Source organism: Danio rerio, chromosome 16 (genome assembly GCF_049306965.1).
Source record: "Danio rerio strain Tuebingen ecotype United States chromosome 16, GRCz12tu, whole genome shotgun sequence".
NCBI classification, from domain to species: Eukaryota; Metazoa; Chordata; class Actinopteri; order Cypriniformes; family Danionidae; genus Danio; species Danio rerio.
In genome coordinates this window covers 54569694-54594424 of record NC_133191.1, presented here as the reverse complement: position 1 = coordinate 54594424, position 24731 = coordinate 54569694, and the positions used below count along the sequence as shown (strand labels likewise).

Sequence of the window (24731 nt, the reverse complement as noted above, 5' to 3'; positions counted from 1 at the left end):
ATATATATATATATATATATATATATATATATTTATTTATTTATATACACACACACACATTTATTTATATATATATATATATATATATATATATATATATATATATATATATATATATATATATATGTGTGTGTGTGTGTGTGTGTGTGTGTGTGTGTGTGGACCAATTGCTTGCTTTTTAAAATGTCTAATCATCTTGTTTAATTCCACCCCTTTTCACAGCGCTGTATAACAGCATTTTGCATGCTCAAACTCGTGTGACCGCAGCTTAATTTATGACAGAATTACCTACCATTTGGTTAATAGCATTAAATATTCTTTTATTATTAGAAAAAAGGGGAAAATACAATTATATTTTAGATGCATTTATTTTAGAAAACGAATAGCTGCCAGCACATATGTGTGCATTTCCTTTTTTAGTGCATTGTGGTTCAATAATCACAACAAAAAGCTTGATAGCGTTTATCTTACTGTTTAGAAAATAAATTGGTTGTTGGTGCCAATCGCCTAGTGCATCGACATATAGCACTGAGGTGATCATGGTGACCTGAGTTCGATTCCCAGCTCGAGGTCCTTTGCCGATTCTTCCCCTTTTTCTGCTCCCCGCACTTTCCTATCTGTAAAATCTCCACTGTCCTATACAATAAAGGTACAATAAAGGTACAAACCCCACCCCAACCCCATATATATATGTGTGTGTGTGTGTGTGTGTGTGTGTGTGTGTGAGTGTAAATAAGAAAATAAATTGGGAATACATTTTTTTTAAATATTACATAAATAAATAACAAAGACCAGGGATGCTAATTTCAGTTAATTTTTTCCAAACAACAAAACCGATAAACTCGTCTGTCTCAAACTGTAACAAGAAATATCCTTATTTCCGCACTCTTTATTTTGCTTCTTTACCAAAAATACGTTTTTAGGCACGTGTTAGTGCCCCGCAAGTTAACAAATAGGTGTTGCATATTTATGCAGCAAAACTCTAAAAAAAAAAAATTATAATAAAAATAAATAAAATAATAATATTTTTTAATCGTGGAACTGATTGGATAATAAAGCAGTTAAAACTGCATCATTCCGGTTAACGCACAGGTGTCAAACTCGGTTCCAAAAGGCCCGCAGCTCTGCACAGTTTAGTTCCAACCCTAATTAAACACACCTGATAAGTAAATAAGTACAGTACCACTCTTAACAGCAAAACAGCACAGCAATGCCCCCCCTCCCTCTTTATTTTATTCAATAAGAATAAAAGTGGTTTAGATCAGACTTTGGTTGCATGTACACGTTTCATTATATAATTGTTTGACTGCGTTAAACCTACTGTTAAATTTTTTTTCTAAATGACAAGGACTAGGGATGCCCATTTCGGTTAATTTTGCCCAAACGACAAAACCGATAAACTCACCTGTCTCGAACTGTAACAAACAATAACTTTTTTTTTTGCTCTCCTTCATTTTGCTTCTTTGGCAAAATACGTCTGTAGAAACGTGTTAGCGCCCCACAAGTGGCGTTACAAACTTGCATCCTTTCGGTTAAACGGTCAATATGAGCATCCCTAACAAAGACAACAACACCAGAACTACCACCACCACCACCAACATTATTATTACTATCACTATTACTATTATTATTATTATTATCATTATAAAAATAAATATATAAAATCCACTACTAAAACCACTCTAAACATCACATGCAATGCCCTGGAAGCCCCCCCCCCCCCCCCCACAATCCCCTGGTACCACAGCGGTGAGATCTTTATCCATATACATCCAAGCAATACAAACAGATTACCCCATCCCTCACGTGACGCTTTTCAGGATGCCTCTGAAATGTAGTCTCTGAACGCAGGAGCTAGTGGGTAATTATTCTCCTGATACAACCATGAGGGCAATCAATGACAATGTCAGTTTCAGTTATGCGCTTTATTAGGGTCTGGCTTTTCCTGGGCAGCCCCTGGGGAGCCCCAGTCACTCATCCTCACAGCGGCACATGCAGAGGCTCTTTTCTCACTCGCCGGCCTGACAGCCTCATCAACACAATAACCATTATCCTCTCTCGCCCATTATCTCTCTCTCTCCCTCTCTCTCTCTCTCTCTCTTTGGCAACAAAGAGCAGCGCATTTACAAACAGCAGACGCTTACCTGCAGTTCGGTGGAGGGTCAAGTGTTATTTCTGCAAGCTCCTTCTGAATCCTGCAACACAAGAACGCATTTATTTATTCAACGGAGATGTTTACGAGGCCATGCACATGCTAAATACAGCTGTCACTCTTTTGACTGCTTTATCTTATCCTATTTGCTTATTTATGCGAGCCACAACCATGTTTTGCATCAAAATTCATTCTTGACAATCAGGCAGTGAGAGTTTTGTTTATTGATAATTATAGTAAACGTATGAAATTAGTTCTATTTTGTGCATTTTCATCAAACATCTGACGACAAAAAGAATTTATTTGTAAAACATTTCTACTTTCAGATACTTTTCTTTTTTTTCACTGCTTCAATTTATCCTTATGCTTTTTGTAGGCTGATACCAAAAACCAATAATGCTTTAGAATAGGACTTTAGCAAGTATATTGGCCGATATATAGGTCAATATGGGATTTTAGGCCGATAGCAATAACCAGCAACTCTTTAGAATTGGACTTTGGCAGGTATATAGGCAGATATGTAATTTTGGGCTGACACCAATAACCGATAACTCTTTAAAATTGGATTTTATCAGGTATATTGGCTGATATATAGGCCAATATGGAATTTTAAGCTGTTACCAATAACCAATAACTCTTTTAGAAGTGGACATTGGCAGGTACATTGGCTAAAATAAAGGTAGATATGGAATTTTAGGCCCATACCATTAACTGATAACTCTTTAGAATTGGACTTTAGCAGGTATATTGGCTAACATATTGGCCATTACCAATAACTCTTTAGAGTTGAACTTTAGCAGATATATTGGCCGATATATAGGCCTATATGGAATTTTAGGCTGATACCAATAACCGATAACTCTTTATAATTGGACTTTAGCAGGTATATTGGCTGATATATAGGCCAAGATGGAATTTAGGCTGATACTAATAACCGATAACTCTTTAGAATTGGACATTGGCAGGTATATTGACTGAAAGGCAAATAAGGAATTTTAGGCCAATACCAATAACTCATTAGAAATGGACTTTAGCAGATATATAGGCTGATATGGAATTTTAGGCCGGTATCATTAACACATAACTCTTTAGAATTGGACTTTGGCCGATATATAGGCCAATATAGAATTTTAGGCCGATACCAATAACGGATAACTCTTTAAAATTGGACTTTAGCAGATATATAGGCTGATATAGATTTTTAGGCTGATACCAATAACCGATAGCTCTTTAGAATTGGACTTTAGCAGGTATATTGGCTGATATATAGGCCAATATGGAATTTTAGGCTGATACCAATTACCAATAACTCTTTATAATTGGACTTTAGCAGATATATTGGCAGATATATAGGCCAATATGGAATTTTAGGCTGACACCAATAACCGATAACTCTTTAGAATTGAACTTTAGCTGGTATATTGGCAGATATATAGTCCAATATGGAATTTTAGGCTGACACCAATAACTGATAACTCTTTATAATTGGACATTGGCTGATATAAAGGCAGATATTGAATTTTAGCCCTATAACCGATAACTCTTAAGAATTGGACTTTAGCAGATATATTGGCCGATATATGGGCCAATATGGAATTTTAGGCCGACAACAATAACCGGTAACTCTTTATAATTGGACTTTAGCAGGTATATTGGCTTATATATAGGCCAAGATGGAATTTAGGCTGATACTAATAACCGATAACTCTTTAGAATTGGACATTGGCTGGTATATTGGCTGAAAGGCAACTAAGGAATTTTAGGCCAATACCAATAACTCATTAGAATGGACTTTAGCAGATATATAGGCTGATATGGAATTTTAGGCCGAAATCATTAACACATAACTCTTTAGAATTGGACTTTGGCTAATATATATGCCAATATAGAATTTTAGGCCAATACCAATAACCGATAACTCTTTAAAATTGGACATTGTCAGGTATATTGGCTGATATAAATAGAATTTTAGCCCAATAACAGATAACTCTTTAGAATTGGACTTTAGCAGATATAGAGGCCACATATGAAGTGGTTTAACCAGTGGAAATGATACATAGTTAATTGGGTTAAAAATATTGACCTAATTTTGTTATCTGACTGATAAGGATAATACTAAAAATATATCATTCATCTGCAGATAGCGATATGGACACTGTATATATTGTGTATCTCTGATTCTATGTGGTTATTTTTTGCAACCATATTCACTCAAGATTGCATTTCTAAAAAAAATAAATAAATCGTCAGATGTGTATAGAACGAAACTGAACTCATTAAATCACAATTCTTTTGACAAAATAAAATCCTGCAACACACAAAAAATGCATTTATTTACTCAGTTGCGATCATTTGTTCACGAGGCTAAGAACAAGTTGATCCTAAATGCTGTTGTCAGTCCTTTTTGGCTGCTTACTCTTTACTTTTTAGTGCAATAACTACATTTTTCAACCAAAACAAATTCCTGAGATTCAGGTGTTGACAGTTGCACTTATATTACATATTTAAATGTGCATGAAATCAGACTAAACTATACATTACACTTCCTTTGCAAAAATCAAATCCTACAACCCACCCACCCACACACGCACAACATTTATTTACTCAGAGATCATTTGTTCACAAGGCTATGTTCATGTTGATGCTAAACACAGCTGTCACTGATTCTATGACTGATTCATTTGATCCTATTTGCTCATTTATGAGAGCCACAACCACATTTTGCAACTAAATTCATGCCTGAAAATCAGATAATGACAGATTTACTGATATAAAATGATCAAAATGTGAACATAAAGTGTGATTTCAAGCATTCGTCAAAAATACTTAATGACAATCAGAACGATTGAAGATTGAGATTGAAAGAAAGCACATATTTGCTAAACAGAGGTCATATTAGAGCAACAACCACATTTTGCAACCAAGTTCATGTCTGGAAATTAGATATTGAGAGTTGCAAAATTGTAAAATGTATATAAAGGCCAACACGTTGCCAAAATGAAATAGAATAGACAATGGTTTGAAGGAAAATGACTGTTTTTCAACATGTTTGCCTCTGGTTTGAGTCGGGATCTTTCTTGGGCTCCCTACAGTTGAAGAATACACTCTTTTAGTTGCAAAATGCAGTTAAATAATCAGATAATGTTTATGATTTTTCATTAACACATTCACATAAATGAGTCACCGGTGTTTTGAGAATTAACAACTTAAAAATAAGCATTTTGTAAAATAATTTCTTAATAAGAAAAGTCTATTATTAGGCTATATTTGTAAATACTGTAACGTAAAAGCGTTTTTATGTTTAAGATTTATTTAGGCTACTGCAGAAAGAAATACTGTATTCATTGTAACTGAATGTGTGTGTTTATTAAACTATTAATATTATACTAATTTAGAGAGACCTTATGTGATTGACTGCTAACATAACGATGTGGATGATGTACCTTTAGCTGATTTATAGGCCAATATGGAATTTTAGGCCAACAACAACAGATAACTTTTTAGAATTGGACTTTAGCAGATATATTGGCTGATATATAGGCATTTATATGGAATTTTAAGCTGCTACCAATAACCAATAACTCTTTAGAATTTGACATTGGCAGGTGTATTGGCTAAAGTAAAGGCAGATATGGAATTTTAGGCCAATACCAATAACTGATAACTCTTTAGAACTGGACTTTAGCAGATATATGGTCTGATATGGAATTTCAGGCCAATATTTACCGATAACTCTTTAAAATTGTACTTTAGCAGGTATATTGGCTGACATATTGGCCGTTACCAATAACCAATAACTCTTTAGAATTGGACTTTAGCAGGTATATTAGCTGATATATAGGCCAAGATGGAATTTTAGGCTGATACCAATAACCGATAACTCTTTAGAATTGGACATTGGCAGGTGTATTGGCTGAAAGGCAACTAAGGAATTTTAGGCCAATACCAATAACTCATTAGAAATGGACTTTAGCAGATATATAGGCTGATATGGAATTTAAGGCTGATATCATTAACACATAACTCTTTAGAATTGGACTTTGGCCGATATATAGGCTAATATAGAATTTTAGGCCGATACCAATAACCGATAACTCTTTAAAATTGGACTTTAGCAGATATATAGGCTGATATAGATTTTAGGCTGATACCAATAACCGATAGCTCTTTAGAATTGGACTTTAGCAGGTATATTGGCTGATATATAGGCCAATATGGAATTTTAGGCTGATACCAATTACCAATAACTCTTTATAATTGGACTTTAGCAGGTATATTGGCTGATATATAGGCCAATATGGAATTTTAGGCCACATAAATGAGTCACTGGTGTTTTGAGAGTTAACAACTCATTTTTAAAAAATAGTTTCTTAATAAGAAAAGTTTATTATTAGGCTATATTTATAAATACTGTAACGTAAGAGCGTTTTTATGTTTAAGATTATTTAGGCTACTGCAGAAAGAAATACTGTTTTCATTTTAACTGAATGTGTGTTTATTAAACTATTAATATTATACTAATTTAGAGAGACCTTATGTGATTGAATGCCAACATAACAATGTGGATAATGTACATTTAGCTAGTCAGTCGAAAACTTTTCATTTGTCTTTCTGCAGTTAATGCACTTTTGATACTGAGCTTGAGCGCTGAGCTTGCGCACACATTAGATAACTGTGAAGGCTTTTATACTTGACGTGCTTGCCGTTGTACTATTGGTCGAAAACGCAAGCATTTCTCAGTTCTCATGTGACGAATTAGAAGAGCAAATTAGAAAAGGGTTGGTCAGTTAAATTATGCTACTGTTATTAATTTTTATTCAGCAATAATTCTCCAGTACCAATAGCAGAACCGTTAACGTCAGAGCTTATCAATACTTCTGTCTTTTATATTTTAGCACTGATACCACTAAAGTACAGAGTTTCAGTACCCATCCCTACATTTAAAACACACAAAAAGCATTTATTTACTTAACAGATATCATTAGTTCTTAAGATTATGGACATGCTAATGCTAAAGATCAGTGCTCTCTTGACTAATTTGTTTTATTTCATTTAGTCATACAAGAGATTAAAAACCACAAACAAATTCACTTCTGAAAATGCAGGAGTGATAGCTGCATTCATGTGAATCATTACATGTGTGTGAAATCAATTTTAACTCAAACACTACACTTCTTATAATAATAACAATAATTCCTTACATTCCTTACAGAAGTTGTGGAAATCTTCAAATCGATTCCTCCACAACAATAAAGCATCCAATTATTCATCTGTGATCATTCGCCCATAAGGCTAGATACATAAAGATGCTTATTTTTACACTATAAAAACTCAGTTAGCCTTTTTTCTTGTTCACATTTGTTGAACTGAGCAGTGCAATTATCTGTAAAGCAGTTTTAAGCGCATTCAAATGGCATTTCTCAGTGAGTAGGTGGCCTAATAGATTTCACAATTTTCCAAATGCACATTTATCTGTCACTACACTTCAAGTCATGAGCGTCCCTGGCATTTTTGTGAGCGATACCTGGTGTTATCTCAGAGGTCAAAGAAAGCGAAGGCATGTAAAATAAAGCGGTCCTCATTTCCACAGAGTGACTCACACACACACACACACACACAAGCAGCGACTGCACTGATGCCGGTTATTTAAACACACGTTTCCTTCGACAGTCAGCTACAACAGGAAACCATACATCATCAAAACATCAACCTTGAGTAGTGGGACGCTATTTGTGGGTGTTTAAGCCGCACTAGATCACTGAAAAGCAACAATAAGAGTAAGCTGTTAAGACAAGAAATTGATTTATGAAGCCGGCCAAAACCGCTGTGTGTGCATGTCAACTGTAGTAAATGTGCAACGGCAGCTAAAACTAGCATGGATTTTGTTTAAAATACTTTATATAAACAGGAGTTTCCATTAAAATAACTAAATATGTTAACCCTTTACTAGATAAACAACCATATTTGGCATTGATTACAGTATGAATGATCAAAAGTCATAAACTAACACTGTTTAAAATAAAAAGTATTTCAATAGTTAGATGTTTTCATCCAAATACGTGAATTACAGTAAACTGGATTATCGCATAAAACATTTGTGAATGAAACAACTTTTTAGATGTGCTTTGTTCGATGTGGTCAGTTTGCCATTTTGTCCAATAATGCCTCTCATCGGACATATAACATAATCTGTTAAACAAAATCACTTGACTTTTTTGATGCACATGCAAGCATTTATTCAATAAATATGTCTCCATCATAGTTTATGCTGAGTTTTGCTTAGTGGATAAAAAGTTTATCCAACTCCAATGCTCAGAAATTAACTTTTTAACTTTAAATATTTAGGAGCACCAGAGAAAATTGTAGGAGCACCCACCAAAAATGAATGAGCACCACTGGAAATTGTATTTTAAGGGATTGATTGTATTTGAAAACAACATCAGTCAGGACTAACAAAAACCAGAAACAACTATTTAACTAATTCTGTGACGACTAACTGATATTTGTGCAATGATTCCAAAATGAAGGTCTAATAATTATAAAATATTAATGATCATGATAATAATAATAACAATGAATAACATTTCTTATTATCATGCTGTCTTGAATGTGCTTGAATGTAAGTTGTCTGCTATAAAAAGTCTGGTACTTTGTGAAAAATAAATTTATGGTTTGCATCATACAAAAATGAAGCATTGCAGTAAGAAATGTTTATTTTGCACTATTGTTTTTATATGCATGTCAATTTAATAAATAAAATTTCTGCTACAAAACAAACGAAAGATTATAATTAATCATTTAATTTAAGGCTGACAGCTGCAAAGCAGTCATCAGTAACTAAATAGAAAAATAACATACATCTCAAGAAAGAACGGACAAAAGAAAGTCTCACTTCTGCCTCTCTAAAAGTTTTGGTTCGGGTTTGTGTCATTTTAAATGCTCAGTCTTGTTATGCGCTGGTTTTCATTTTTCTGTGTTTGTGGAGAAGTAGGCAAGTCAGCTGAACCAATATATGAGCAGGTAGAGCAGGATTCTCGCAATGACCACCGGCGCAATATCATTCTTTGTAATGAGACGCAGTTTCAGTGTAAGACTTAGTAAAGACGAGCTTAGCGGACATTTGCACTGAACACACAACTCATCGAGATTTGGCCACCTTCTCCAAAAATACTCAATTGATCTCGGCTGGCGGATCAACATTCACCACATGATCGCTCTCATCGGCACCATTATTTGTAACTTTAGGTGGGTTTGCAAACCTATGTACTTTTCAGCCATAATTTTCAACTCTTCAGCCGTTTGCATTTCCTGCGGTCACAAAACTCCCTGATATCTGACAGCGTTGAGTGACTGACAGCTAATATGAACTAATATAGCGGCAGGGAAGACCGATTCAGCACGCACGTTTTTAGAAAAAAATTAACAACCATTATAAACAGTCACTCAGTTGCTCCCAAATATATTATGAGGTCGCATAGATTAAATTCCGGGCGCTTATGCGACCAAAATGGTCGCAATTTCAAGCCCTGAAATCTTGTTGTGCACTTTTTTATGTGCATTTTCAAAATCAACCCAGGCTCATTCTGAAAACGTATCCCTATACACATTTCTGGGGAGCACCAAATATGTTCCAGGAGCTATGTTTATTAATGTGTTTTTTGTTTTCGCGAATCTGCCAGAGGCTGCTGTGTACGCTTTTTGATCTAAAAATTTTCTCGCTAGTGCCCTTCGCGCATGCCCTTCTCGCATAAATCCACCAGAGGCAATTGTCGACTGACTGACTGACTGACTGACTGACTGAAACCCTCACCCACCCTATCCCTAAACACAAACAATAGTGTTTTGAAAATCATCGATTGACCAGTGCCCACCCACTTCCCTAAACCCATAGTGTTTTAAAAAGCAATCCAGAAAAAGAAAAGCCCTCACTTGTATTTTACTACATTTTGAGATTTTACCACATTCTCACTCTGTTATTTACTTGTTTTTATTTTTTAGCTCTTGCTTTTGCCTTATCTGCATTCTGGAACCGTTTTTCGCTGGACTCCGTTGTCACAGTCAACTCCGCTCTGTGTCTCAAATTTTCTGAAATACGCAACGAGCCACAGCACAAAGTAGTAACAGCGTCCATACAGAGATTAGCGGTCACAAGCTAGCGCAAAAAAGAACAATGTCATATCGCCCCTTAGTGTTCGTTTTAAAGACAAAATTGTTTCCCTGGCTACATAATTTGCAATCTCCGGAAATGTATATAGGGCAACGTTTTCAGAATGAGCCCGTGTTCTCTGAAGTTTTTTTTAATTTATATTTTAACAATATATCATTTGTATTTTAATTAATATTTTAAAATACACATAAAATTGATTATGATTATGAATGCAATGCGCAGTTTTAATGCAGAATTGCTTTAAATATTGTTCTTTTTTATCCTAAGAACAAATCAATCATATCTGTAACTTAATGAAGAGTTCCCCTCCCATTTTAACAGAAAGGTTTGGAGCAACATGAGGACAGGTAAAATACAATGGTACTTTTTAGATGAACTGTTGCAAAGCACAAAAGTTTAGTTGACTCCTATCGCTCCTAAAAAAAAAAAAGAAAAGAAATCACAGGCTAATTACTTTAATTTGGAGGCCCAAACCATCAAAAACGGTTTGCTTTCATGAGCAAACACCTTTGATGTCGAAACCCCGAGGCTTGTTGAATTGTGCAACATCGAGCACAGATAAAAACCTTCCGAATGTCTGGATCTTGATATGCACTCAGAAACAGACGGAACAGGATGCTGCAGTCACTGTTATAAAAAAAGCACCGTGTCCCAGGCAAAGCTTTGCTCAACTGATTGCATAATGCCATCGTACTGCAGTCAGGCCTTCAGAGAATCTACAGCCTTGCCAGCGAGGCCCGTTCACAGAATGAACAATAGAAAGGCAGTGAAGCAGACTTCAGCACACTACAATCATCTGCAAACAGACATTACGTTCTTACATGCTTTCGAGCGATCGCAGAGATCCCTCTGGAGTAAAAGCATCCGAACATGTTATTTTGTTTGCAAGTTAAAAGCTTGGACAATGAGAGGTTTAAACATCTGCGAATAAGAGAGAAAATAGACCAGTGCATCTCAACTGGAAGCTCTTTTCTAGCAGAAAACCAGATGAACAAGTCATAGACAGTTGGTGAAAAAAATAATAAGATTATCAGATTAAATAAAAAGATAAAAGGCATTTCCCATCTTTTATCACAAACAAACAAAAGCCTCCTCAATCATTCTGGCACAAATTTACATGTCACATTATCTCATTCTCAAAAATCCCTTCACATAAGCCAGACGACATTAAATAGAGTTTCACATTAATAATTTTAAGTAGTTGAAGCTTCAGTGTTTCATTTTAATTCCCTCTGGTAAACTATTTCCACGCTGTTGGGTCGCTACGTCATGCTCCAAAGCAAAATACCTATTTTAAAGCAGTCATGTAGATTCGCTAAAGCATTTTCTAACAGGGAAAACTAACCACAGATCGTTAGGCTAGTAAAACAAACAAAGCTCATCAACAATCAAAAAAGAGAAAGCATTTCCCATTATTCTAAAAAACAAAATCCATGCATCTAATTACATCCTTAGGTATTCTGGCACTCATTTGTCACTCAATGGAAATGAGAGATAGCAGTGCAATGCCAAGAGGGACAGCATTCTCACATGATCACCGAATGGCCATTGAAAAAATCTGACATCTTAAAATAATTACATCTTATTATCTTTAACAGTTTTGGTACATTTGAGTGATTATTTGATGATAGTAAAATAAACCGTATCAAATATTCAAAAGGAGAAAAGAGTATTTTCCTCTTTGCTATTAAGCAAAGCCATACATCTAATAAAACCCCAAACTCATCTGTTACGTAGTAGAAATTAGAGCAATGCCAAGATGAGCAGGTTGTGTAACCACCTTAGCCTCCAGAATAATGAACAAATCCAAACTACGGGTTGACGCTAATATATTTTGATGGTTTTGAACACGAGGTGTTCACTTTAATTTGCTTAACTGTTTTCTTAACAATTCTGATGCTGCTTTTTAATATAAAATTTGAGTCTTAAAAATTTTGTGTCCCGGAACCCTAAGTCTCTAAGACTAAAAGCTTGTCTGTTAGACTCAGCCGAGACCAAAGAAATGCAATCTGCCTTTTTGTAAAACAATTTAGTATTTTAGGTCCTTAATTTTTTATTTATTTGTTTGTTTATTTATTTACAATTAAATTGTATTATTTTTATTAGAATTTTTCATGTGGGGGTCAGGATTCAAATATTTATGAATGATGGATTTGTCTTATTGATATGTATATGTATATATCTTATTGATATAATGTATATTTCCAATGAGTTTTTGCAGTAAAAATATGTTTTAAAAAGACGTTGCGTCTTAGCAAAAACAATTCGATGAACACAGTCTAAGCTGTGAGCGTTTTTGCAGCACAGTGTTCTTTCAATTGGTTGCTAAGATATAGGGTATCCCCGCTGTACTGTTACAAGCTGAAAGTCTTTAGCAGATTATTTGTTGACAGTTGCATGGTATTTTCCCGCCTCTTCTCCACTGTACTTGGATGTCTAGCTCAAAGGTGACACAGATACATGTTGCATTTTCCAGCAATGGCTGAAAAAATGCTGAGAATTGTAAAACGGCCACTCAGCGGTTGTTACAAGAATGGATACAGCTATGGCCGGAAGTTAACAAGAATTATTTATAATAAGTATTAAATTATCCTTAAGTTACATTTTGTTAACTACTAAATACATTGTATTTTATTAACATCTACCCTAACCAGAAACCCAACCCTCACAGTAATGTAAGAACAATGCAGAGTATTATTCATATTAAATTCCTCAATAAATTGTATTTTATTAATGTCTACCCCAACCTCAACCCTAATCCCAATCATCACATTACTGTAAAATAGGTAATTATGCAGTGTATTATTCACATTATTTATTAAATTACTTATTAAATTGTATTTTAACGTCTACCCTAAACCCAACCTTCACAGTAATGTAAAAACAATAACTATGCAGAATGTTATTCATATTATTTATTAACGTCTACCCCAACCCAACCTTCACAGTAATGTAAAAACAATAACTATGCAGAATGTTATTCATATTATTTATTAACGTCTACCCCAACCCAACCTTCACAGTAATGTAAAAACAATAACTATGCAGAGTATTATTCATATTATTTATTAACGTCTACCCCAACCCAACCGTCACAGTACTGTAAAAACAATAAATATGCAAAGTATTATTCATGTTATTTATTAAATTACCCAGTAATTGTATTCTATTAATGTCTACCCCTACCTCAACCCTAAACCCCACCCTCACAGTAATGTAAAAATATGAATTATTGTAGCACAGTGTCACAAAAAGTATGCTATATAGACGTGTGTATCCACAGCTGTATCCCTTCTAGACTTTACCCTTACAATGCAGGCACTCCCATTGATGACAACAACAGAAAACAAATGCTCTGCTCAAGAAAAAACACTTCGGAGGACACGCAGCCTTAAAGGGATAATTCATCCAAAACAATTTACTCAAAACCTTAACAACTAGAATTTTTTTCTGTTGAAAACAAAAGACGATATTTTAAATAATGTTTGAAACCATTTACAACTGATCAATATATGAACTTATACAACAGTTCTGTCTGGTTCTCGAATCTGATTGGCTGATAGCCGTGATATATTTAAGTAATATCAGCACCCCTACAGCCTCTTTACCCTTTGTGTATTTCTCCGCCCACATACAGCCAGCAAAAAGCAGACACTACAGATCTAAAGTTTATAAAATGCTTGCTCAGCTGTTTAACTGTCAGCTTATGATTTGAATCCAACGCGGAAGAAAGTAGTTCCTCATACAAAAGGATTTTTGAGACTCTCCATGTTTGATTTTTTTTATATATACATAATTATGCCGTCAAACTGTTGTATAAACGCAATATCACACTTGTAGCAGGGCGATATGTCTGTATATCGGCACTGGTTGGGGCACTAAGGCACTTGGCCTGCGGCCCGAGTCAACGCACGCCTCCCACCAGTGTCGATATACAGCCATATCGGACTGCTACAAGTGTGATATTGCGCATTTATCACACAACACATGGACATGACCTCAATCATTTTTGGTGATGCAATATATCTCCCATACATAAAAAACAATTCTAGAAACTTTTTAGCTGATTGCGCAATATCTCTATCACTATTCTAGACGTCAGTGTCGGCATGGTTAAACAACACTATAGTATTAACTATAAATTACTATAGTATATTTTCATGTGGGTGTCTGACAGCTGAAAATTGATCTGGTAGCAGATATTGCAGCCTCTGTTACTTTTTTATCTTGCACTTTCTTTAACAATTATTATTATTTATTTAGGATATGAGATCACATTCTGATTCCAATGCCTCATAATTAAATTGTTAAAATGACTATAATTAAATGAAATATTCTTAAGATAAAACATATTGTGTGTTCTTTGGAAGAGTGCACATGCATTGTGATGATATTGTATTGTCATTCTGGCATTATATGCTCTAAAATGGTCTTAAAATGACTAATATAATTTATCTCAATATACTTTGGTGCAATGTATAGTATAAATTATAGATATCATGACAGGCCTACATCCAAACAAATACCATGGAAGTCAATGATTACTTCTTTCCAACATTCCTTAAAATATCTTCTATGCTACCCCTTTAAATCAAATCAGCTATTTTTGAAGCACTTGAGTGGATTTGTTAATTAAAAGAGCGTTACCTCTTGGCACTGGTGGAGAGTTTGGCTGCGGTTTTACTGGAGATCTTAGTCTCCTTCTTCTTGGGCGCAACCAGATCCCGCTCCTGCTGAGGAGGTGCCGTCTCCCGCTGCTCGATATCTGAACTCCCTCCGCTTGTGCTGGGGCTATCATCTGGTCTCTGCACCTCACTAGACATCTTGGCCCTGGAAAAAACAAGCGGATTCGCACACGATTACATTAGCAGGCTGCCGGGGTGAAGTCACAGGGGTATGAAGTCAATAGTTGTTTTAATTACAGCTGTGCTGAATTAAGACAAATAAAACAGTGATTTTAAACAGGAGTAGAAGACAGAGGAATTAGATTAGCTATTGCAGTGATTGTTTTTGTGAAGCTAATTGTAGGTCTGAGCTAAAATTAATAAACATCATTTATTCTGCTGCTTACAAATTTATCATAAGATTAAACTGTCCAAATTAATTAAAATGATTTGTAAATCATAAAAAAATTAACATTCAATTCAATCCATAATTCTTGCAGATTTCTTTGAATACATTGAATACATCCAATATATATATATATATATATATATATATATATATATATATATATATATATATATATATATATATATATATATATATATATATATATATATATATATATATATATATTTATTATGCATTATTATTATTATTTTTTTTTTACAGAAATGTTAACCTCAGTCCAGATCAAAATCACTAAATATTTAAAAAATTTACAGGATTTTAACCATTTAATTGCCAAATTCATTAATGATGTCACTCATTTGGTGAAAAAACACAAAATGAATTTATTAATATAAAAAAACTATTGTGGACTGGATTATTTAAAACCTTTTATCACAGTCTTGGACATGTGAACGATTATTGATAATATTGGATTTAATGCATTGTTTGATTTTCTTTTCTCTCCCTAATTTATTGTTGGTGGCTGCTTTTGCCCTATTGACTTCCATAATTTCCATTATAACCACATTTGATGGTGAAAAAATACACAGTCGTTGTTTTTGTTTACTCCATGTAGTTCTGAGAGCTGGGATGCATATTTTGATTTTCTCAGACACATCAAGGTAAATGCGCAAAGGTCACTTTCACACATTTACAGACACACATAAACGCACTTTAAATTGCTGTTATGGTCCATAAAAAAATCTAAAAACTAAGCTTGATAAAGGTAAAAAAAATCCAGTCCACAATTACTTTTTATATTGAAAATACGTTCAATATTCATTTTTTTGTGTTTTTTCCCCACTAAATCAGTGACATCATTTATGAATTTGGCAATTAAAAGAGTTGAAATCCTAAAATTTTCTAAGCAATTTATTAGTTTTCATCAAGACTGAAGTTGATTACCAGATTTATGCAAAAAATATTGAAAAAATTAAATATTTATCTGATGCATTTTACAGCAGTTTAATTTAGTGGATTTGTTTATCCCAAACATAACAAAATGGTGGTAAATTTGCCCAGAGTGCATTGTTTTTTTTTTTTTTTTATTAAGATTTTTTTCTCAAAATATGTCAAAATAAGATTTGTCACCAAAAATCATTCTGCTAGATGAAACAGAGAAAGATATTGCCAAATTAAGACTCAAAATCACCCCAGAGTGGATGAAAACATCCCCAACAGCACATAAGGGTTAAGGGTTTGTATTTGCTTCAAGGCCATTGCTTTAAATTAAATAAGATCCTATTATAGCTTCTTAAAGTTGCATTTATATAAGCCTCTTGTATAAATATCAGCATAGATTTTATGTCAGACATGTGCATATGAATAAAAGATGATTTATTTTTTTGAAATCTTGCAAATGGCAAAATCTACAAAAAATCAGTGAAAGATTAAAAAATATATACAAACCCCATCCTCAAAATAAATACAACTTTCAACACTTCCAGTTCCATTATTTTTAACCTCATTTGATTAGATTTTCCATGTACATGTGTGAAATGATTTAGTTTTACTGCAACACTATCATTTTAAAGGAAAAAATAAATAATAATAATAAAAAGAAGTGCTAATTATTTCCCAGAGATGGGTTGCGGCTGGAAGGGCATCCACTGCATAAAAACTTGCTGGATAAGTTGGCGGTTCATTCCGCTGTGGCGACCCCAGATTAATAAAGGGACTAAGCCGAAAAGAAAATGAATGAATAAATGCTAATTATTCCAAATAACAAAATGATATGTTAAATATTTCATGCTAATGTTATGCACATTCTGATAAGCACGAGTCACTTTTCTCAGAGTAATCAGTTATCAAATGATGGATCATTTCCCTCCTTATTGGATTTTCCTTTCTCACTTAATAATAAATGTCCAATTATAGAATTAAAGAGATAATGAAAACTCATCATTTACACACCCTTCACTTGTCACTAATCTGACAGTTTCTTATTTCTCTTAAACACAAAAGATATTTTGGAAAATAATAATAATATGTAGCCACTGACATCTATAGTATTTGTTTTTCCTACTATGGATGCAAATGTTACACTATGTTCCAACATTCTTCAATATATATTTTGGTATTGCTATTGAGTATTGTGATTTAACAATATTCCTTACAATATACCATTTCTCTAGAAATAAAATGCAATTATTTATTGTATTTAAATCATGTATTTATTTAATGATACTAAAATGAACAAGTAAAACATTATTTTCACATCTAATTCTAATTCAGACAAAAAAAAGTCAAGGTGCAAACATTTAGTCTTTTGACACTAACATTGTAGCCCGGTTTAACTCCCTCTCTGTTCAAAGCAAAAAGAAACGTTAAAGATCACTAAATGCAGCGAGTAAAGTAATTAGTGAGAGACAAACACCTCTCACTGACTTATTTATAAAAAAAAAATTATCAAAATAAAAAAATCCTCCACTCTTAGCAAAAAAAAAAAAAAAGGCTAAGTGCAAAAAGACATTTATTCCCACTGCCATTGGGTTTTTATAATATAATTATTTTTTGGGGTTTTTCACCTTTAATTTGGATAAAACAGTCAGTGGTGGATTTAGGCATGGGCAATATGGGCGATTGCCCAGGGCGGCATCTTGCAAGGAGCCGGAGACGGTGCAAAAGCAAAAAAAAAGTGCCCCAGTAAAAATCATTTGTGCCTCAGTATGCTTTGAGATACGATATATTTTATGCAAGTGTATTAATCCCAAGAGAGGTAGGCTAATCCCAGAATAAAGACAATAGGGGCCACTCATATCTGGCCTCTGTTGTAAGTGCAAGTTTGTTTTTCTCTATGTGCAACAAAAACAACGCTGTTGCAAGCAAACTGATGCATGCGCACAGAGAACCAGGGTGTCTGCACGCAGCGAGTTTTGTTAGTTGACAAAACTGAGGTTTATATAATATGATGATGATCTTATTTTGACTAAGCATGGCTACGAAGCAGAAAGTAGGGATAAAGAGTCAAGGAAGTAAGACTACATTAATTCTCTGCCTTGAGTCGTGTCTAAGGTGAACAGATATTTCTATAAAACAAATATATTTTTTTGTATTTTATAGAATGGTCAAAATTAATATTCATCCCAAAGATTTCCCAAGTGATCTTAGCATATCACTCCAGTTTGGTCTTTACATTGTTTTTCAAGTACATTTAGGGTTGATTACTGTTATTTATTTATAATAATAATTGTAAAACAACAACAACAGTAATATTAATAATAATATTAATATTTTTAATAATTTCATTTCTGGTTTTATCCATATTTGACCCAAAGTTGGGGTAAAACAACAAACTTTTTTAGAATTTTTGGTCCTTTTTTATATTAACTAGATGTAACCTAACTGGGGGAGAGGGGGTGGGGGTGGCTGGCATATATATGGGGTGATTTACCCAGGGTGCTATTCAAGCTAGAACAGCCACTGAGAACAGTGAAGGTTACAGACAGGAAAGTGTGGGGAGCAGAGAGAAGGGAAGGGTCAGAGAAGGACCTCGAGCCAGGAACTCGGGTCACCATAAGCACCATGGTGCTATATTTCAGCGCACTTAAGGCTATTGGCGCCAACTCCATTGTTTTTTTAAGTAGGTTTTTTAAATAATTGTGTAAGTGTATTTATGTTTTGTTGTTGTGTGTGAGCTTATGCACTGAAAAAAAGATATTCAAAGATGATTCCTTGGATTTTCTCAATTTTTTTTACGTTAAGTGGTTGTAAACTATTTTTTGTGTTGAATTTAAACAAACAATTTGAGTTGAACATTATTAAATTTAATTTGTTTGTTTAAATTTAACACAAATAAATTGTTTGCAACAGTTCTGCATGCAACACTTTTTTCAGTGTGTCTAAAGACAGTTTTTAACCCCTGTGGTACAGACAGTAAAGTTAATTTTATTGATTTAAATGAAAACCTCGACAGATACTCTGACTCTGATTGGCTGTTGTTATTTTCTTCTCTCATCTTGATTCCTGGCATAAGTATTTATTTTCAGCTCTGGGTTCACCTTTGGGTTAACAAATTAATAAATGTAATTTACCACACATGTCTGCGATACAGATCTTACATACACTATTGTTGCAATAATGATAATTATGCAATATATTGTGCAGCCCTAGTTTGGAATTACCTCAAGGTAAGTGAATGTAGAGTACATTTAATTTTTTTGGTGAACTATCCCTTTAATAAAAACATTGCAAACAGCAAAACACATGAACTTTAGTCATCACACAGTACAGTGATGGCCCATTTTTCATTCAGAAGGCATTTCCTGTACAGTCACAGGAAGTACACTGAAATAAAATAATACTATTCTCTCAAACGTTTGATCGGTGAGATGTTTATCGGATCTGTGTGGGTGATGCTGCACTTTTCAGACGACGAGGAGAAATTCTTTCTGATGTTATCAGGAGAAACGGCAGCGAGGAAAACCCTCTGATCACACGAGTCCAGCTAATAAATGCCTATGAAACCTGCGCTCTCTCAGCTCAGCGTTTAAACCGAGATAAAACATGAACGCAGAGAGAGAATGGAGGCATACTGAGAACAGAAAGATCACTTCAAAGATGCCCAAGTCGCCGAGCCAGGTGTTCATGGGATAAACTCAGAGTCAGGTCATCTCTTTTTTAGATCCAAGTCGTGAATGATCACAGATACCCCAACAGGAAGGTATTAACACTTCTGAGAGTGGATTTTACGGGTCAACTCGTTTTGTGATAATGTGGGAAATGAGTCATAAAACATTTAAATTGCTGCGCACACGCAGCCATGCCAGAGCGTTAACAGCTCCAAATCCAAATACAGTGCGTTTTTAAACACAATACTCTCCGTTTACACTCCTGCTTGAGTTATTTGCCTTCAAACGGAGAGGGTTTCATTCCAGTCACTGATAAATCACATCAACGTGTGAGTCTCAGATTCTGTTTAGCGACCTTTAGTCCCTGGATCACTCATTCAGAGGTAATGTATCTTAATGCTTAAGATCTGGACTGAAATTAAATGGCTCAACCTCACACGGCTCACACGGAGCGAGCAAGAAACGCAACTCAATATTTCAGTGTACACACTGCGGTTATGCCACTGCTTTAACACTTTAAGCACGCAGAAATGTATGTTTAGAAGGAATAATGTCAATCTAATATTTACCGGGGATAAAATCATGCAGGGCAAACCAATACCACAATAAAAGTATGCATCATTTTAGGCCTATACAGAATGAACTTTTGGCGTATTTCTAACCTCAAAATACATCATATTGGATGCCACTCTACATTTATGTTGTATATTGAGTGTCTGTACGCTTTGTGGTAACAAATAACCAAAATATCATGCATTATAATGCAAATACCATGCAGTTTAATGCAAATCATTTTGAACATAATGTCTTCCTGTTGCTTAGAGCATGTTTGTGTTTGATTCCCCAGGAAAGATAGACACTAGGGCTGCACGTTACATCCTTTCAGCATCGATGTCGCAATGTGATCATTCGCAATAAACACATCGAGTATATGCAATATTGAGTCTGGATTATAATTTGATCATTTCGCAACTGTTTTTTGTGGGCTGTGAGTAGGGCCAGACGGAATCTGCGGACGTTTTTTGCTATTTCTGCTGAGAATTTTGATAAAAATCTGCGGATTTCTGCGGAATTATTTTGGGAGTATCATAACTAAAACCTTAATATATGAAATAAAAAATAAAATCTTTTTAACTTAATGCAAATCCAATTAGATTCACTTTATTTGGTAAATAAAGCAAGTTTGTCATGTAATATATCTAGTAAAAGACAGAAAATATTACTTTACAAACTGCATTGTACATAAATCAGACAAACATTTTCACATTAGTCAATAATATTACTGTAATTAATTTAAAAACTGGATAAATATAGATTTGCACACATTTACACAAGTAAATAAACAGAATTAATGACGGGCTAAAAATCTGTGGAGAATCTGTGGAATTCTGAGAGCGCAGAGTCCGGGTGGGCCTACCTGTGAGGCATTTTAAAAGCATTCAGGCCTACGAAATATTGCTGTTTGTGACAAATTAACAATAAATTAATTGTTTATAAAAGAAGACTGTGCTGTATTATTTTAGATTGCATTATTCAATTATTGTACACTTGAATACAGTTCAACAATCACATGCTGTTTATTTAATTTGTATCTTTATCTTTATTGAATAAACTCCTCAGATTATTTCTTATGCATATGCAATCGCAGAATAAAAAAATACTGCAATGTTAGATTTTTCCAATATCAAGACACCTTCAATGCACTGCAAGTTGCTTTTTGCCAGATGAATACATGTAAATAAATCTTAATTTCATACTGATATGTATCACCTATTTTTCCAAAACAATCAAATATCTATTAATAATAGCAGCTTTTTTTCTCAAGTTTATCTCATGGACATCATATATTTAAATGTATAGTAAAAGTGCAATAATTTTACAATTTTAAGTCAATAAACAACCTTCAGATGTGTATATTTAACCACAAAATATAGAAATATGCTCTTTGGAATACAATTATTTTTTCCCTTTCTAGCAAAACAATCCAACAGCGACGAGTCCCTGTACGCTTTGTGGTTTTATGATCCCAAATGTCATCAATTTAATGCAAATATTTTGTTCATGTAGCTCATAGTAGAGCATGGTGCTATGGCAAGGTTGTGGGTTCAATTCCCCAGGAAAGCAAGACACCTTCAATGTAATGCAAGTTGCTTTTTGACTAATGAATTAATGTAAATAAATCTTAATTTCATACTGATATTTTCCAAATACAATTAATTATCAATGAATAATAGCAATTTTTTTCTCTCACATTTATCTCATAGACATAATATATTTTAGCGCACAGAAAAAGTGCAATAATATTATAATTTTAAGTCAACAAACAACCTTCAGGGGCATATATTTAACCACAAAATATAGAAATATGCACTTTGCAATACAATCCTTTTCTCTTTCTTGCAAAACACTCCAACAAAGATCTTAAAGCCTTCCTGTAGCTATAACTGTAGAGCATGGTACTATAGCAAGGTTGTGGGTTTAATTCCCCAGGAATGCAAGACACCTTCAATGCAATGCAAGTTGCTTTGGACAAAAGTGTCTGCCAAATAGATACTTGTAAATAAATCTTAATGCCAAACTGATTTTATGCATCACCTATTTTCCCCAGTACAATTGTCAATACATTATCTCAGCTTTTTTTTTTCTTCTCATAGACACGATATAATTGAACGCACAGTCAAAGTGCAATAATGTTACGATTTTAATGTAAATATAAAATGCAGTAAATGTGGTTTTATGATCCTAAATAACTCAAATAGTAGAGTGTGGTACTATGCCAAGGTTGTGGGTTCAATTGCCCAGAAAAGCAAGTTGCTTTTAGACAAAAGTGTCAGCCAAATGGATAAAGGTAAATAAATCTTAATGGCAAACTAATATTGTCACATTTTTCCCAATACAAGCAATTGCCGATAAAACATATAAGCTTTTTTTCTCATGAACACAGTCAAAGTGCAATAATGTTACCATTTTAATGTTACCATGTAAAAAATGTGTTTTTTTGATCCCAAATAACCAAAATATCATTCATTTTAATGCAAATATTTTGCTAATTTGTCATCCTGTAACTCAAATAGTCGAGCATTGTACTATGCCAATGTTGTGGTTTTCATTCCCCATAAAAGCAAGTTGCTTTAGACAAGTGTCTGCCAAATGCATACATGTAAATAAATCTTTTTTTTGCCCAATTGATATTATGCATCACCTATTTTCCTCAAATACAAGCAATTGTTAATAAATTATATCAGCTTTTTTCTAATGGACACAATATAATTGAATGCAAAGTCAGTGCAAAAATGTTACAATTTTAACATAAAATACAAAAAAAGCATGTGGTTTTATGATCCCAAATAACCAAAATATCATGCATTTTAATGCAAATATTTTGTCAATTTGCCATCCTGTAACTCAAACAGAGCATTGTACTATGGCAAGGTTATGGCTTTGATTCCCCAGAAAAGCAGGTTGCTTTGGACAAAAGTAACATGTAAATAAATCCATATTGATTGTATGCCCCCAATACAAGCAATTGTCATTACATAAAATCTTCTATGCCTCACGTTTATCTCATGGACACAATATATTATTTAAACGCACAAAGTGTAATAATGAAGTCCCCAAACATCACATTTAGTGGCTTATTTATAAAACAAAATATAGAAATATGCACTGTGGAATGCAATTCCTATTTCCCCTTCCAGCAAAACACTCCAAAAGGGTGTCACCACAGTATCAAGGCTTTTCTCCATTTGAAGAACTCCGAGCACCTTCCTGCCAGTACATATGTGGTGTACACTGCAATTTGAAGGGCATTAGAGAAATCATTGAAGCACCTGGCTGTCAGACTGCGCTGCAAACGCAGAAACCCCGCCGCTGCAGCAGCTGCGTGCGCGATGCGCGTTAATGTAGGAGCGTCTATTTATGCGGGAGGCCGCGAGCGCTTCTCGATCCCGCACAAAATATGCGGATCAAACGCTCCCGTCGAGAGCCGTCGAGATTCCGCGACGATATTTGCCAAAAAGCCGAGAAAAAAAGCGCGAGGGGGAAACCACGCAGCGATTCCCCCATGATGACCACGATGAGCACAAAGGAGAAGGCTCGTCCCGCACATCCCCGCACACCGAGGGCAAAAAACAACCACTTTCGCGGGACATTTAGCGAGTTTTCACGCACGGTCGAGGGGCTCCGGCGGACAAGCAAGGATATTTACCTGCCGAGCGGCCGTCGATGTGGAGTCCCGATTCGCTTTTCCTGAATGATACAGTGTAGTCAGAGTCGGGCCGTCCGCTCTCTCTCGTCTCGTCGCTATTTAACTGAAGGTAGCAGAAAAAAAGCGATTACAGAAACTGAAGCAGCCGGACCGCCTCTACGCGCGCTCTCGCCTTGGTCGTGCACGCGCCGCGCGTTCACTCTCACGCTCGATTGTGTTTGAGTGTGAAATTGTTTCGCTACACTTGAGAGGGCAGATTTGTGTAACATTTCCCACACAACATAGCATAATCGTCGAATGAAGAGGCTTCATAAGATAAACTGTAACATCTTTGTCAACAACCACAACACGTGCTGCCATAGTAACGGTAATTTCCATCAACATACTGTTGTATGAATGGAGAGTTTATTATTTTGTTAAAGATAGGGCTTCAGTCCCTACTTTTCGACATTTTCTGATTGATGTGACTCACTGCTTAAATCTTTGTGTAACAACCAAAAAATGTGTCAGATTATTGGTTCT

At 34.6% G+C, this 24731-nt stretch overlaps 1 protein-coding gene across 1 annotated transcript in view; it reads right to left on the bottom strand.

The window, feature by feature from the left end:
• ube2e2 (ubiquitin-conjugating enzyme E2E 2) overlaps positions 1-24244 on the bottom strand; it is a 62895-nt gene extending 38651 nt beyond the window's left edge. Inside the window, 3 exon segments of the mRNA NM_001003494.1 lie at positions 2145-2195; positions 14967-15149; positions 24210-24244. Coding sequence (NP_001003494.1) covers positions 2145-2195; positions 14967-15142 — 227 coding nt within the window. The 5' untranslated portion in view covers positions 15143-15149; positions 24210-24244.
• Between the last annotated feature and the right edge of the window lie 487 nt (positions 24245-24731).